Source organism: Ochlerotatus camptorhynchus, unplaced genomic scaffold (genome assembly GCF_037179485.1).
Source record: "Ochlerotatus camptorhynchus isolate MF236.1 unplaced genomic scaffold, CSIRO-AGI_Acam_v1.1 ptg000045l, whole genome shotgun sequence".
Lineage (NCBI taxonomy): Eukaryota > Metazoa > Arthropoda > Insecta > Diptera > Culicidae > Ochlerotatus > Ochlerotatus camptorhynchus.
The window spans coordinates 401,662-419,731 of record NW_027040536.1 but is presented as its reverse complement, the minus strand read 5'-3'; the positions used below and the strand labels follow the sequence as shown (position 1 = coordinate 419,731).

The following is an 18,070-nucleotide window of genomic DNA, read 5'->3' as shown; positions in this document are numbered from 1 at the left end:
CTAGTTGGGCTACGTACTTAGCTTAACGATCGTGATGTGGTTGTTATATCAGGGAAAACGTCACTACCACCTTCCATAAGAACGGCATTCCATAGATGCTACTGTTCTTAAACTAGTTGAACAAAAATACATTGAGACAAAAATCGTTGGTATATTTTTTTAATAAATAAGGATTCGCTTTGGTAAAAGATTTGATAAATCATGTGGGTACGTTTAGAGAGAAAAAAATATTAAGTAAAAACGGTCTCCATTAGGCCACCGAGCCCCTTTCATCACAAAAAACCACTGCAATTGATGATCAGTAAAGCCTGGAATAAAATTGTTCAAATGAAATGACTCCTGCGGAAGAAGTCAACTAACATGTTATGGTATTGGCTATGTTCCAGATTCTGGATGGCATGCGTCATATTTTACCGAAGATACTTTATTCAATTATCGTCAGCGGGGTAAACAACGTCCTTGAGAGCTCAATTTGGGCATGTAGATACATTGTGTTTCAGAGCATCTATTGGCCAAATTTGAGTGCTCTAGGACTTTGTTTACCCTCTGACGATAATAGGTTAAGATATTGCCGAAGCCGACATTTCCCCTACGTACTTTTCAAACAAAACAAAAATCTAAAAAAAAATACAAACAACGGTTGCTTACATTTTTATAACAAGAAAGAGCCTGGGATTGAATCTACAATATTTTTTGGTCTCTATTTTTGTAAGCATTTTTTTGAATTTTGCTGCATGGTCAAATTACCTTTCTGAAAATTGCATTTATTCATTCAGAAGCCATTGAAAATCCATGTAGATTCGATTTCGATTGGTCGTTATCGCCAAACTTTGACTCCACTGACAACAACCGGCAACCCACAGTCCAGGCTATCGCGATCTTAATAGGGAATCTTGGTGAGCTGAGCTGCTTGGCGATATCTCTCTTACACTTGCACTTCCAAACAGAGCAATCAAAGGCTCGGAGCGTGTCGGAGAAATACTCGCTTTGCTCTGTGGTTTGGCTTTTTCAGTAACTCGACTCGAAGTCGAAGCCGCCCGTTCAGTCTCGGTTTGAAATTGACACACAGCAGCCATCAAACGCAAAAGCAGCTGTTTGAGAGTGGCGTGTTTCGTTTTTTCCTCTTCAGTTGTTTTGTGTTTTTTTTTTCGTCAATAATTGTTATTTATTAGATATAACGCGGACTCACGTCATCTAGGTACTGTTGTTTTGCTACTACTCTGTTATATCTGCTTGTTTTCTGTGTTGCGGGTTGCACTCTGTCGAACTTCTGCAACGTCGTCGTCGTCGTCGTCGTCGGCAAACTCCAATCTTATCGCGCTGCTAATTATTCGATATTATCCGTTTGTTTCTGTGTTTCGTTTTCTGATTTATATCTCGTTATTTTTTTCCCGTTTTCGGTTGTTTCATCCATTCATTCATCATACCCGTGCGGATCAATCACCGAATCAATCAACCACCACCACAACCATCTGAATCAATCAACAGCAGCAGCAGCAGCATCAGCAGCAATATGCAACGAGTCCAGCGATCCAAAGGTTAGTGCTGCATGCCGAAACGCTCGTGCGGGACGAGATCTTTGCAAAGACTCCCAAAACTGCCGTGAAGAATCCGCACTATCTGCACCACTATCACCATCATCATCACGGTAGTGCCAGCGCCAGTGGAAGCAGCAGCAATAGCCATCATAAGCTTTATCACAACCTCCACCATCACCACCATCATCATCATCCGTCGTCAACGACGTCCTCGTCGCGTCACCATCAGGGCACGGTTAACATCAACGGTGGTGGTGGGGGCAGTGGCGCCGGTGGTACCAGCAGCAGTCGGAAGGCGGAGAAAGTGATGAGCAATCTCAAGATCAACCGGATCGAGGTGAGTGCAGTTGCTTCTTCTACATGGTTTTACATGTTTCTTGTTGCGAATCGTCTATTGTCTCGTGTTAATTAGATTGCTGCATGCTGTTGCGAATTGCTTTAGCGACTGTGTTTCGCAACAATGTTTCAATTTCATTTGGAATCGAAGCTTATTTTGATGCTAGGATTTTGCGAGTTGGCAAACATTCGACTGGTCTCAAATCAATGTGAGTGGTTTGTTTGTTGCGTAAATTGAGACCGGCAACCGAGAATACGTAAACCAACCAGGAACTCTATTCGAAAATTTATTGTTCAAATTTAGTTTAATGCAATTAAAATTTTCAGTTTTTTTTAAAAGTAGGAATACGTCTTTCGGCCTCATATTAGGGGTGCAATTAAAAAAAAAACAAAATCGACCGCGTTATGAAAAGTGCTTAGATTTTGACCACTTACAACTCTTCCAATAGTGGATGGATTTTAATTCTAAAGAAACCAATGGATTGGAAATGTTTCTACAAATCTGCACTTTATAAATTTTTATTAGGTCACTATTGAAAATTACACAAATATCCAACTGTTGCAATGGTGTTCAAAATTATCACTGATTGCCTGCAAAAAGTGCTTTCCCTAGCACAGATTTCAAAGTCGAATTCCATCCGGTCTCGCCGAATGGTGCTTATTCAATCACCGTGTGTGGTGGTGTCCGGTCGGTCGTTATCAGCAGCAGCAGTGCTTTCGGCGCGTGGCGTTGAACATGGTTCTCCAGTACGCAACGAAAGGCTGCCCGCAAGCAGCAAGCTGCAGCCCACATGAGCGTCCATTCGCTGAAGAAGGAGGAAGAAGCGGCACAGCTACTGATCGAATTCAGTAGCTCTTCGTGAGTCGCTGTGGGCCATCTATGTCCGAACTGATCACACATTTGCTGAGATTTTTCCTAAAGAAAATTCTGGTCCAATATTCTGGCTTTTTTAATTAGCGATTTTGAAAGTTTTCTAATCCTAAGGTGTCGAAAAATGGTTTAGGAAAATGTACAAGCTCTAGACATTTTCTGAAAGACGAGGAAAATTTGAGCTATTTGCTCAATTATCGAGAAAAATTCATGTTGCTGAATCAAGAGTCCTTTTTTAAGTCCATTAAAAAGTATTGCATTCTTTCCCGGGCTTGTAATACGGGATCAAAAATACGTTAAAAACCGACAATTAACAAGAAACACTTCGAATTAAGGTGATTCCTTGTTGAATCCACAAATGGCCGCAACGTAGGCTATACATGGACTTTCACTTCCAATTTTACAATTACACAAATCTTGGAAATCAGTGCTGAAATTGCTACTTCATGTATGCTGCAGTTCAGCAAACAAAGAGTAACAATTTGAATGTTGCACGTGTCGCAGAAGCTGATATTTGTACACTTAAAGTTTCGAAGTGGTTCCGAGAATAAGGATGTCACAGCGATTCACCTTAAGGTAAGGTTTTCTCCAGGACGCTTGAAAAAAGCAAAACAAAATCTTGAATTTACATGATTGATCGCGAAAATCTCGCGATTGGAAAATGTTAGTAAGAAATTTCTGGCTTTTTTATTATCTATTGAATAAACCAAAAATTCCATGCGTTTTGTGCACGAAAATGCGTATTTTTGTCATCAGAAAACGAGGCGTTTCCCTGATGGGAAGAAGTGTTTTCCCTAACACAGCCGCCGAATATTGATACCGAGCACGTAATCCTACGTCAAATCTACGGTCGTGTCTTGGATAAAATCTCTGACTTTTTCTTTTTCGTTTGGATCTAGGAACATCAATACCTAGTTTAGGATTTCTGACTTATCCTTAGTCCTGATGTCTCTGAAAGCTTAAACTAAGTTTTCATTTTTATATTAGATTGTGTAAAATTTAGATTTTTTTTGTCACTTTGTTTATGAGAAAAGTCATACAAAACATTCTGATCACATACTCAGTGCTGTTAATTTTCATATCATTCGATTGAAGATGAACCAATACAACCATTCAATCAATTCTGTGAAAACGAATTCTCCCATGACCATAATTTGAAGAGCCCCTTTCTCATTTGATATACGACAGTGGAGTATGGAAGAAACCCAGCAAAATTGTCCCGAACAGACAAGTAGACTCGATGTCGGATCAATTTAAGGCATATTTAAGTTCAATGTCGACCCAATTTCGTGTGCTTGTCGGGTAAATTTTGGGTTTATCTAGGATGAATGTCGGGTCAACATGGAGTTGGGGTTTGCTCGAAGTCAGGTTGGTGTCGAGTTGGCTTAGCTTTTTCGCCGGAATGTCGACCAAAGCTCCATTTATGTGTCGGTTACACTCATACAGGAAGGATATCAAGCGTTTCTCAAATGAGAATGATCTATGCCTTCGTTAAATGACTAAGCAACTGATATCACCCATTCGAAGGAGCTGCTGCTTTTCTCATTTTCATCAAAAATGTTCAATTGATTGTGAGAATTTCCAGCACTGCACATACTTACTCAAACGACCCACGGCGTAATACCAAGGCGGCTCAGCTTTCCGATAGCGAGGTCATGAGTCGAAAGCCTTAGAAAAGTCAATGTAAACGGCGTCCACTTACTGACGATTTTCTTTGCTACCAATAAGAGTGTTGATGTAGGACATCAAGTTGAAGATCGTCAAGCGCTTTTTCATGAATCCATGCTGGAACTCCGAGATTATAGATTGCACAGCTGGATACAACTTGTCATGCAGACGACTTTCGAGGACCAAACAATTAAGGATCGAGATAGGTCGGTAGTCATGGCTGAAGTTAAGCTGCTGCAGACGAATGTTGTAGTTCAGTAACTGGTCGATGGAGGAGGAGTTTGATCGAGTTCGAAAACGCTTCGGAAGAATTCAACGAAGAGGTTTGCAGAAGTGGCATCGGTAGAGGAGCTTCGATTACAGCAGGTAACGTCTGCCGGAATACCAGCTGATCTTTTGCGAGCGTTTACGAAAGACCAGAGCGACTATGGGTTTTCTTTGAAGCCACTCAGGAGGTTATCGATATACTCACGAAAGCGAACTTCATGCAAACTGTTGTACTCGGCTTCTGCAAGCTTCGTACCAGACTTGTTTTCAGCAGTCCTGCAGCGAAAGTAACGTTTACGGGCCTTATGCATACGGTTACGCAGATTACGCAACTGCGGATTCCACCACGGTTGTTGGAAATGCACAGAAGGTCTAGCCTTTACGGGAACAGTACCATGGATTACTTGATAAATATTGTCATAGAATACGAACACGGCGGCATCAATAATGATTGGTAAGTTAGGTAATTGCAATCAAACACTGAGATCCTCGCATTAATAGCATTGAAATCACACCGTGCGAAATTGTACTCACAGCGTGCTTCTGGATACGATGACGGATGGTCGCTCAACTTTCAAAACTAACGGCTTATGATGGCGATGAACTTTCAAAATGGCAGACTATGGTTCAAACAGCTCAGTAGGATCTGAATCACTGGCGAGCACCGGGTCGAGAAGTTTACCATTCACGTTGCCCAGATCGCTGATTTGCTGTCAGTTATGCAGACAGTAAAGCTGGGCTTAGACTAGGCAAGTCAAATGATCAACTCAGTTTTACATTCAATTCGCGTTTCAGTCAGATGAATTCAACTGACTTGATCAATTGACTTGCCCTGTCTAAACCCAGCTTAAGGACTCGACTACAGCGAGATAAGAATCCTTGGACAAGCTAGATTCGGTAGCTTGTAACCACCCATAACTATACCCGTATCATGAGGGCTAGCCATTTCAAGAAGCTGTTGACCGGAGTCGGCGTGCTGGGTGTAGGTGTCGAGTTGACTACTGGGACGAATGTAGATGCAACAAAGGAAAAGCGATTAATGTGGTAGTATAACTGGCTCAGCAATTTATTCGAGATTCTCGCAATCAACCAGATGCACGGCTTTACAATTCAGCACGGATTTCACGGCAATTTAGAGACCACCACGTCGTAGTACACTGGTGTGGGAATTCCGGTCACAGCGGTAGATAGTGAAGTTTCTTGACAGCTCAGCAGGCAGTGAATTTATAACAACTAAAATGCCGGAAATGCAACGAGTGACACTGACTACATTTAACAAATCAGGCTATCAAAATATTTGTAGTGCATTGCTGATTTGTGGAGTAGTGTTAAGCTAAAATAAAGCTTGTTCAATCTATAGGGATACAATAAGCTTCATTCACTACTTATCACCTACATATTCAGCCTGATGTTAATCAGCTTTGTACACCTTAAATTAACCAATAATCAGCTTCTATTCTTACTGTTCAGCTTGAATTGTTACTTGGGTAGGATCTGCGTTCAGCACCGGCTTCCAAAAATGCCGGGTCGTTGTATCATCCTCAATAAACTCCCGAAATTCGATTCCTTGTGGCCAAGATAAAGGATCCATACACACTTCGAAATAACTACTTTTACACCAGACGTAATCCATATTTGACGTTAATCATTGAACGTAAAACATTTCATGTAAAATTAGGCGTTCTCCTACCGAAACATAAGCAACACGACGAAGAGAATGTTTGATTGAATTGATTTTCTCGTTTCTTTCAACTGATTCTTGCGTCAAAAGGGCCGCTTACATGTGTCGGTCTCAGAAGACCGAAATTTACACGACATTTTCGTAGTGTGTAGCTTTCGACTGCGATTCGAGGCTGACTTCCACCTTTTATGATACGAAAGACAGTGTCGACAGTGGCCGGCCACTTGGTATCAGCGATTTCACAACAACTTCATCCACATGCAAAGATTCCTTGGCGAGTTTCTCGATGTCTGACTGTGAAACATCGGATGCTATATTGGTTAGGTAGACCCAGAACTTGTCTGTCGGTTTATCTACAGGGGCTGATGCCACGTTGACCACCGTCTGACCGATGCTGCGTAGAATTTTAGCTGGTCGATTAGATGAAGCCTTTTCGTCATCACGGCTTCTTTTTGACTTTTAACAAACACGAAAAGCCAAGGAAGAGGAGATAGTAGCGCATGGGAAAGCTTTTTAAACCCTCCTTGGATCTAATCTCGGCAATCAGGTTGGCCTTTATCTTACTATTCGATTCTTCAATTATTGTTTGGTACGTATCGTTGAGTTCCATCGCAATAGCATTCATGGATGTCAGAGCGTTCTTAAAACGAGCATTACTCATAATGTCGCGGCAGCCTTTACACACAAAAAAAAAACATATTTTTAACGTATTTAATAAATAGCTGTAAGTTGTCCGTTAAAGTTCTGGAAAAACCCACAAAACTAAGGGAAATTGATTTACCTAAATGAGTAGACACCCCAAGTGGTAGGTCACTCCGCATACCAATCTTGGGTAATTTTTTTTGTCAGTGTGCCGCAAGTGTGCCGATTGTGCCAGTCATAGAGCAAGCTGCGATTGTTTGTAAAATACCAATCCTGGCAACCCGGTATTTGTGACATCTTCAATGTTTTGGTTTCAAATCGCAAGGATAAATCGGATTGAGAATGGCGCGGGAAGTGGCGGGTGTGCGAAATGTTGGTGAATAAAGGGTACTAATGGGGTCTGATGAACTGCCTCTTCCTCTTGAGCCCACTCTAGAACCTACATTTCGTATTTAGATCTATAAGTGAACTGCTGGTGTGAGTTCCTCTGGTATGTTCAATTAGAGGATGTTCCTGAATATACATTCAAACAGCACGTAATGTTGTGAACAACTTCAATGACAGTTGTCCAGCAGTGCTCCCATTTTATTTACAACAATCCAATGCCTACGAGATTGTGCCGAAGGTATTTCGAAGGTATGCCAAAGGTGTGCCGATGGATGTGCCCAAGCTGAGCCGAATCTAATTTTGGCACAATGTGCTGAGTGAGTAAGTCACTTGAGGTACCCAGTAGATCGAGAAAGGTGATTAAACGACAAAAAGCTCTATAGAAGCACAACACCTTCGAATTGTTCGAACATTACACTCAAAAAATTCCATTGAAACACATCCATTTCATGTGTGAATCTAATGCTTTGAACCATGCCTATACACTATTGGTTCGAATTGTGACACACTCGGAGTCTATGTGCCTCACATGGTGGTATCAGTAGCTTTATCTCCAAAATTGAATCGACGAATATATAAACAAACCTGCCAGAATGTCTTTTTTAATGGGTCTGATTTGGGAATTGATCCAGGACTGATGGGGTGTGCTGCTTCAGTTGTCTTCGTTCGATCTCACTGGGCCACGATTGTTCTCCTTTATGAGGCTGGTTGATAAGTATGAAGTCACATCTCATGTTTTCAATGTTTACCTTGCAGAACAAGGTCCATATGTTTTGAACAGTAGTATGATTCACTGTGCATTTCAATTTATAGAGAAAGATTATCAACACTTCAAAGTTTGAAACACAAGAAATAAACGTGTAGAACACATTGAACCATGGTGAAATACACTTAAAATAAATGAGATTGTGCATATGATAAATTAAGTGTTCGATCAGAAGTGTGGACTTTTTTGAGTGTAGAACAAATTGTAGGACTATCAGATCAGATCAGAAGAATGATTAATCTTGAAATGAATTCACGCTAAAAAAAAAGTTGAAAACAACGACTTCAGTGACTGTCTTCTTCATCTTCACATTTCAAGCTTATTGCTTATATCATATTTAGCTTATTGTGTGCTCTCGGCTTAGTGCATTAAAAAATCAAAAAGCGAGCAGCCCGGGAAATTCATCTCACTTTTGAGTAAATACACTTTTGGCGAAATTGAGTCGACTCGAGCCAAATTTGAGTCGGTCTGATCGTCCGTATAGATACGAGAAAATATGATGCATTGACGTAAAGTTTTTAGTCTATCAAATACCATGCACTGGGTTATGACCGAAAATTGATTTGTTTTCTCATGAGTCATGCATATATGCATCTGCAACCCACGGCCGAATCAAATTGATTAATCAACCATACTGTTGAGTTGAAGGTTTGCATCATTAAGATGGATCTCGCGATTGGTTCCGTTCAGGGTCGAACGAAGTATAGTTTCGCAGGCTAAAGACCTGCTGGGACCTAGCCTCCGTTCCTTTGGAAGTTTACTGCATCTACAGAAGGTTGTCTCTTATTAATATATGTATGTTCTTTTTTCTCCCCCCAGGAATGGCTCGAAAAGCAACCGCTGGACGCGACCACCACGGCTCCCATCCTCCCCGGTTCGGCCCCCACTACCGATTGCGAAGCATCCGGCGAATACACCGACTCCGATTCGATCGCCCGGGACACGGACAGTTCGGAGGGACTGGCCAACTCGGTTGCCACTTGCCTTCAAGGTGATCAAACCTCCCAGGAGATGCTCGCCGACAACGTGTACCCATCGGAAACGTCCAACGTGTCAAATGATGAAGTCGAATCCAAGAACAACAACAGCAACTCGAATCCCTCGCTGGTGAAACGACGGGTGAACAAATCCTCCGGCGAACGACCGTGGTCCGTGTCGTGCATTTCCCAGCTCAACACATCCGCCGTGGAGATCAACCAGTACGGCGAACGACATGAGACACACTCAAACCAGCGGCTGACGGCAAGCTTCTCAATTAGCGAGTCGGCACTCAACACGATGTCGCCGGTGCGGCCCGGATCGCTGAAACAGACGACGAGCAGTGGCAATGGGAGTCAGTTGGTGGTGAAGAGCTCGGACAGCAAAGGTTCGCTGAAGAAGCGGAAGCTGCGCGCGAGACGAAAGGTAGGTGTTTTGCAATTTTGTGTGCAGTTGTGTCGTGGTGTCGTTTCGTGGGCGATTTTTGATAACGATGGGGACAAAGAAAGTCTTCTGTGATAAGAGGGTTGATAAACAAGTTGGGGATTTTTCGCTGGGAGTAGCACAATTTTGATAATGGCAAGTAGACTCATTGCAATTTATTAGAAAAGTTCAAAACTCAAATTGTAATTTTAGGGCAAAACCTATGTTTAAATTGACGTTCAATTTACGTGTGTTAAATTACTCTGTACCGAGTAGAAGACATCAGTAGTTAAAGGGTTATTTTCATTATCAAGACACATGACCTCATACTTGAAGAAAAGCTCTTCAAACAAGCTGAGATTTATTGCTTGCAGATAAAATTAACAATCTCTCGTCTGCTCTCTTCCCACCTTTAGAACCGCATCGACGAGTCTGGGTCGGACGAATCGCAGCCAACGCAGCCTTCCACGTTGCACCTTCTACAGCACTCGTTAATCATACAGCATCAGCAGCAGTTGCTCCAGCAGCAACAGCAGCAACCCCTGAGAGAAATTCAACTATCGGCCGGAAGTAGTAGTGGTAGTGGCGGCCGCCAACAGCATCATCATCATCACCAATCCAACACCCATCGGGGAGGTTTGCTCAAGTCCGAGTCCTTCTCCGGTCGGATTCGGCTGTCGGATGACTTGGTCACGCTGTCGTCACTGTCCGGGTCGTCTGGATCGCGCAAATCGTCCTCTGCTCGGCAGACGACGAGGTCAACGACCATGACGGCAATGATGGCCACCGTGTCGACGAAGAAATCCGCTCCGGATAGCGAAGAGGAACATCAACAGCAGCAGGCATTGATGGCGAAGCCCCACTTCAAGATCGGTTCCGCCACTCGCGCTCGCTGCGGCAGTCTCAATCTAGGATCATTAGCCGCGTTGGCTAATTATAATCTAGATGGTGTGGAGCGGACCGAGGCCAACCTGATTGGAACCGGTACCGGTACCGAGGAGATGAGCAGCTTCTCGGAGCAAGCATGGGACAACTACCAGGAAAAGTATATGAGCGAACCGTACTCGGAGGACAGGGATACGGACGCAGCCCGGCGTTTGCTGGACTTTGGCGATGACTATCGGAACTTTATTGATTCACAGTCGGACTGTGCATCCTCGTCGCTGTCGGCGGCAAACATGGACTCCCTGTCGCCACCGCGATTCCGCAAAAATGACTCGCTCAGCAAGAGTTCCGAGCCGAACACAAACTCGTTGAACCGGCGGAAGCGATTGGACGAGTACCGGATGGATGACCGATACAGTAAGTATCTAGCCTAACGTCTGATACTGAAAAAAAAATGCTAAAACATCGCAATTTGCTAAATTATTTTTATTCTGAAAATATTTTGGATTTCAATGGGGTAGCTGAAGACCTAATTATTCCAATCCATTTACAATCTCCAAACTTTCCATTTCCAACCCTAGGTCACAACATGAACTCCTGGTCCAGCAAATCGGGCAGCCCGCCGCACCACTCGCTGGACAAGACGCTTACCTCGAGTCGAGGCAAGCACCACGTCCTGTACGAAAGTCCCGACCACTCGCCGAGTGGTAGCAGTGGTGCCGCTGCCGGTGGTGCACTCAGCGGAAGTGGCCGCCGTCGGTCGCTCCGCTCGGTGGACAAGCACAACTCCTTCCTGCGGTCGTTGTCTCACGAGACGAGCTCCAGCTCGAACAACGAGTTCGACGAGGACATGGAAGCGGAGATGAAGAAGCTGCTGATCCAGAGCAAAATGCGGCTGGCCAACACCGAAGCCCTCAAGGCAAAGTCGCACCTGCTCAAGCCGGAGGACTATGTAAGATTGTTGATTTTCTATTTCTGTGATGTTTGTTTGCGCTATGCATGCACCTACTGCTGCTGTCTCAATACGATCCTGTTTGTGTTGGTTTATATCTATGTGGAGCTGTGTTATGGTAATGTTTGAGGAGTGTTGAGAGTTATCTATTAAGGCCGGGTATGATTGTAAATATAAAAGCATTGTTTTCCTACACTTTCTCGATATGCTTTTTTTGATTTCGTTTGATTGTTTTTTTTTCTGGAGGAAAGTCTGTTTTGAATTGGCATAGGACCTCAAAAACTCAACCTCCTCCAGAACAAAGTGTCGTGCATTTAACTGAATATAGTAACAGAGTGATCCGTTTTTCTTCGCGGAACAAGCCATTCGGTGGGTATTTTTTGTTTGAGTTATTCAAAACTAATCGGCATCGCCTCTAACCGCTTCTCTAGTTGTGTTTGAACAGGTCATTAGCACCTCAAAAATCATAAATATAATCCTCTACTCATACAAGCTATACTGATGCTTTGAGACCTGCCACCGCGGTCGTTTTGAAACCACTAATTATGACTAATTATTACCAATCGGTTGTGTGCACGCGGTTTGTCAGATTCCGAATGTGATAAACTGGGTTTAATATGATTAACATGTGCAATTTTCTTAGGCTTAGGTCGAACAAGTCGGCACCGACAAACCGACATGAATGACCATAGAAATTACCACGAAATTTCTGCTCAAAGCACACTACCGACATCTGTCTCCATGTTCGCTTGAAACGTTTATCTAAGCCATGAACACGAGTGCAAAATGTATGGATTAGTTCGTGTTTGATCTGTTCTGGACAAGTTATTTTTATCTAGATGAAAAGTTTCTATGGTTCTGACCGATGGTATCGCTGAACATTTGAATCGGTCGTTATAGATTTTTGAGCGAAAGTTAAGTTTAAGTTTCATGTCGGTTTGTCGGTGAAATCGGTTCAAATAATTTAACACCGCTTAGATTAAAACATCTAGCCCTGTCGTAATATGCGTTAATACAGTGTAAACATCTGTTATGTTGTTTCGGTGCCATCGGATTTCAGAAAAAGTGTCAAATACCGTACAATATGGTTAGTTTCAGAATAGGAACGGCGCATGGATGCCGACAACCGATACTGAACGCCATTTTGGAATCCAACATGGTAGCCATTGGGTTTCAGAAGTGTCAAATACCCTGAAATCTGGGTATTTTCGGAACGAGGACGACGCGTAGATGCTGAAAATCGATACCTGACACTTCTTCTGCTATTGGAATCCGCCATCTTGAATCTCAAGATGGCGTTGAACATCGATTTCTGTCTGTCCTCTACCCACATTTATGAGTATTTAACAGAACTTCCCACCTTTTCTTGAACCGAAAGTCGTCATCTTGAATTTTAAATGACGTCGCATATCGATTTTCAGCCTCTAGACGTCATCTCGATTCAAATAACACCTATATTAATAACGTCGCATATCGCTTTTCGAGAAGTTACCCCCATTCCAAAAATATCCATATTGATCCATTTTGATCATTAGTTTCCACTTTTGACGTAGGACTACGTCTTTGATTTCTATATGGGGTACACTTTGTGAAAATCAAAAATGGAACATGTAACAAAATCATGAAAGATTTTGAACGTTAATAACTCAGCAGCCCCTGGACCTATTGAAAAATGCACGAATGTGCAACTGTTGCTATGAAAATTAAAATTATCACCGATTGCCTGCGAAAAGCGATTTCCCTCACACAGATTTCATAGTTGAATTGCATCCGGTCTCACCAAACGGTATTTATTCAATCACCGCGTGGTGAGTGGTGGTGTTCTCCGGTACACAACGAAAGGCTCCCCGCAAGGCTGACCTCAACCGCTGATCGGATTCAGTTCCAATTATCGTGTGTGGTGATGTCCGGTCGTCGGCATCAGCAGCAGCAGTGCTTTTGGCACATGGCGTTGAACATTGTACTCCAGTACACAACGAAAAGCTGCCTGCAAGCAGCGAGCAGCAGCCCACATGAGCATCCATAGAAGGAAGATGAAGCCGCACCGCTATTGATCGGAATCAGTAGCTCTTCGTGAGTTTCATCTATGTCAAGCGCGTCATACTAAAGAGTATAAATAGAGAGAACCCCGCTCAAATTTCTATTCCTACACAAAACTCAAGCTCCTGCTGCAGTTAAAAAATAAGATTTATTATATAAGACCCCGTAGTCCTACGTCGCGTACAACCTATAGGGCTGTTCCTTTGTGGTTTTTTGCTTAAATCGGATGCCGACATCTTTGATTTCAAATAGGCGTCGGCTATCGATTTCTGGTTTCTTAAGGTCAACACGAATACAAAATTACCCATATTGATGGGTAAACAAACCACCCGACATTGATAAATTTGTCATCCACGTGCACAGAATCAACAAAAGTCAGAAAAACTGTGCAAATTTTGATTGAATAGCTTCGCTTCAATGCGATAGTAAGTTCATTTGACAATGAAAGACGAAACGAACACGAGTCAAGCCAAAACAAACAGCATGAAAACTGATCGAAAGTGGTTCTGTTGATGTTGAAGGGGATCTGCTTGAAGTAAAGACAGAATGATTTTCAACCTCTAGTTGAAGACGGTGTCAATTGTCTTATAGAGATTCCGATGGAACTAAATTCTGAGGGTGGATTCAAAAAAGAATACCTGAGGATACCTCCTAACACTTTTTGTGAGTACCTAAGGGAATTTCAAAGAAGAATTTAAAGTAATTCTTTGAAACCATTCCAAGGAAACTCTAACAAAATCTCATATGGACTTCTGAAGGGAAACCCGAGGGGGGCGACACATCCAAATCTCAATTCTAGATGCTCAACAAATCTCCCACTAGCGAATCAATCTTCGAAAAATATTCTTTCATTTCTCGCATCCACTTGCATCGCGCCTCATCTTTTTACAGGAAATCTTCAGAATCGTGATTAATCTTCTTTCTATCTACTCAGCGTGCGCGCAGCTAGCCGAAACAAAACACAATCTTTCCTGCATCGTACCTAGAGTCGCTTCCCTCGGCGAAACCTGAGGTCAATCGAAAAGTCAAGCGACGACCAAGCTGTCAACCATCACTTTCAATTGAGGGGGTTAGAACGAAAGGGGTGTAAGTGACTTTGATCGATTATCTTCATCGACTTTCTCTTTCGTTAATAATCCAGCTACAAACACATCCCTTGATTCGTGTGCTATTCTGGATGCTAGATGAGAACCTCCTTTATCAAACTATGTGGCAGAAATAGCATAAAATCTGTTTATAGAGCTGTGGCTATCAAAAGAGAAAGTCGATGAAGAGAATCGATCAAAGTCACTTACACCCCTTTCCTTCTAACCCCCTCAATTGAAAGTGATGGTTGACAGCTTCTTCGTCGCTTGACGATTTTCGATTGAAAGTGACTGACTTCAGGATTCCTCTCAGAAGTCCACATGAGATTTTGTTGGAGTATCCTTGGAATGGTTTCAAAGAATTACTTGAAATTCTTCTCTTAAATTTCCTTAGGTCCTCACAAAAAGTATTAGGAGGTATCCTTAGATATTCTTTTGAATCCACCTCCACCCTCAGAATTCAGTTGCTTTGAAATTGTTCTCGGAATCTTTATAAGACAATAGACACCGTCTTCAACTAGAGAGTGCACAGAATGAGCACTTAACACTTGAACAACGAACATCCTCAGAAGTCCTTTTGAGATTTTCTTAGCATTTCCTTGGAATGGTTTCTAAAAATTACTTGGATTTATTCTATTTTGGATCCACCCTCAGAATTTGGTTCCTTTGAAATTGTTTTCGGATTTTTTAAAAATAGAATTGACACCGTCCTCAACCAGAGGTTGCACAAACTGATCACTTAACATTTGGCAATGGACAACACCCAACAACCTGTAGGAAACTTTCCTTTTACGAAAAGTCTCACCGGCAGGAGCGGGAAATCGAACCTTCACTTTGTGGCACATACTATACGCCTGAACGACGGGTGACACCGCTAATTGCACGACCACGAAGCTCACAATATTTGCATTATAATTGGCTTAGAATTCTCCACTAATGTCGTCTTCAGAATCCACCTGGAAGCCTCATTTGAATTCATCTGAATCCATTTCACATGAACTGACTTGGCGTAAAATGTAGAACTATTTACACTAACCATGCCTCAAAAAACCGAACTGGTTCATGAAAATTGCGGCTTATGAAAACACGGTTTTCAAAATCACGGTTTAGGTTAAATGTTCTAATTTCTTCATCACGTTGGTTCAGTGAACCGCGATAGAAATTGTCCTGTGCAGCCTCGGTTTACTGCCCAAGTCCGGTCAGAACTCCATTGGAATTGTCTTCAGAATTACATAGAAACTTTCCTTAGAAGTCTTTTGGATATATCCTGAGAAACTTGATTACCTTGGAATTCTTCTTGGTATAACATTGAAACTCCGCTCAGTACTCCCTTTGAGATATCCTCAGAATTCCATATATATGTTTCTCAAAATTCCCTCCGCATTCTCCTTAGATTTCACATGGATTTCTGTTCAGAACAACATTAGGTTTTCCCTTAAACTTCACCTGGAGATCTCCTCACAATCATCGTGGAGTTGTTTTCAGAGATACGTTGGAATTTAAGTCAGAGCTTCCTTGGGATTTTCCCTATACTAATTCTCTTGAAAGTTCTTAACATTTTCATAATTTGGAGAATGTTTTTTTCAAGTTCTAGTCTAAAAAAATTTTCACGATCCACAGTTTAGATTCAGTGTTGGCAAAATCAGAAACCAATGAAAATTTTTCCGCACTCGCAATATCACGCGTGATATTGGAACAAAATATCATGCTTGAAATTGATTTTACAAGCTCCTTTGATATTGCGAGACTATTCACAACGTGCAAAAATTAATCTGAGAGTTGACTCGACACAAAAATGATTCCATTGCACATCGTTTTCTTAGAAAGAGAAAGCATAGTTTGCTATCTCTTTTTAATCTTCACCGATGGCAGACGCGCTGCAAGGCGTTATGGAAGCTTCGGTTGCATTCGGGTGTAAAGCAAAAATCATTAAACTCAATCTCACCACAGTTTGGTGAGATTTGCGGTTGGTGAGTTTTGTTAGCTTGATATTCCGAGCTGCGATATGACAGCTTGCAAAATCAACCGCAGTTGTTTGCTTGTTGATTTTTGTCTACGAAAATCAAGCGTGATCTTGGGCGTTGGTGAGATTTGATTTTTTGATATTTTCCCAACACTGGTTTAGATTTTATTTATCAAATCTGTGTCATCAAATTTAGAAGATCGAGCGCCAGAATTTTTAAAATTCCTATTATTGTGATTTTTTAAAATCAAGGATCTCAGTCTAAAATTCTTAAAAAAAAATGTCCAACGCTAAAAATCTTGGAAATTCAAGTACAAGAAGATTCGTCTTAGCCTGAAATCTTGAAACATATTTTTAGTTCAAGATTGCCAAAACAATATCCAAGTTCAGTCTTAAATCGAGAGGTTCTTCGTAATCCGATCCATTCAACCTAATATCGTGCGGCTAGGTTCGACATTGTGGCCTTCGATACATTCTTATGAGCTCAGTTTTTTTTACTTGAAAATACAGTCTTACAATAAAAGTTATGTGAATAGTAGAACTTGAACAACATTTAGCGTAGAACTAATTTTTTTTTTCAAAGTTCTGGCCCCGTCTGGCTTCGTTCATATCTTTTCTTTTCACGTTGCAAACGTTTAGACACAGTAGATGTTTATCACCATTCTACTACAACAATATGTTGGTGAGGCTGAACGAATGCATCGCACTGTAGAATCCAAGGAATAAAGGTACAAATTTGAATGCTAATCATAAGTTTGGCTACGCCAAAATCATCTGAGTGGGACGGGGCTTAATATTATAGGCTACTGATTTGGTAGTCAATAATAGTCCTTTTTGTAATAAAACATGGCTTCTGAACTTTATATTAGACGTATGTCAGCCATATGTCTCAGGAATGGCAATTGTTGGTATAGTTGATTACCTGGGATGAACCTAATATGCTATTAAAAACCGATGATGTCCAAAAAAACATCACTCAAGGTAGGTTCCCTATAACACTAACTACTAACACTTTTTCGCTAATCTTGGAACTGCAACCGTTGTGTTTGATTCAAGAACAACATAACCTAGTAATTTCGATAGCATAAGCAATTAATTTCTAACCAAACAATTTAAATCACTGATTGGCATGATTGCAATCCGAATTCAACATCATGCCATTACCAACAAACACCACCACTTACCACACAAACATGATCATCGAAGAGCTTCCCGGGAACCTTCAGTACTAATGCGGTCATCCAAACAAAACAATAACACTGAGCTCCGCTGGATTTTACTTTATTGACTCGAATTTCTTTTTTTTTCCGTTCTTCCTTTTTCCTCCGAAACGCAGGACGAGATCATCAAGACGTGCCGCGAAAACGTACGCTGTCTCGAGACGGTGCTACTGTCCCAGCCGGGAACGGTGCTAACGGCAGCCAAGTGCCAAGACTTGAGAGGTAAGCGGAAACCATCCAAACGGGCAACTCATTCGAAAAAACATAGCTCCTTGACTAGAACACTGATCAATCGAAGGAGTAGGAAAGTGTATCACTTTACTGACAATCAAGATCCCAAGCCATCATCGTTAGCTGGCGAGGAAAGT

The 18,070-nt window shown here is 41.9% G+C and overlaps 1 protein-coding gene across 3 annotated transcripts in view; it reads left to right on the top strand.

The window, feature by feature from the left end:
* klar (klarsicht) overlaps nucleotides 1–18,070 on the top strand; it is a 607,418-nt gene that overhangs the window by 566,143 nt on the left and 23,205 nt on the right. Inside the window, exons 8-12 of one of the 3 annotated variants that reach the window (XM_065238463.1) lie at nucleotides 1,501–1,875; nucleotides 8,976–9,560; nucleotides 9,974–10,859; nucleotides 11,024–11,394; nucleotides 17,819–17,924. In XM_065238463.1, coding sequence (XP_065094535.1) covers nucleotides 1,501–1,875; nucleotides 8,976–9,560; nucleotides 9,974–10,859; nucleotides 11,024–11,394; nucleotides 17,819–17,924 — 2,323 coding nt within the window. Of the gene's footprint in view, nucleotides 1–1,488; nucleotides 1,876–8,975; nucleotides 9,561–9,973; nucleotides 10,860–11,023; nucleotides 11,395–17,818; nucleotides 17,925–18,070 lie in introns of all 3 variants that reach the window. The other 2 variants (XM_065238456.1, XM_065238451.1) reach the window with 2 other exon arrangements.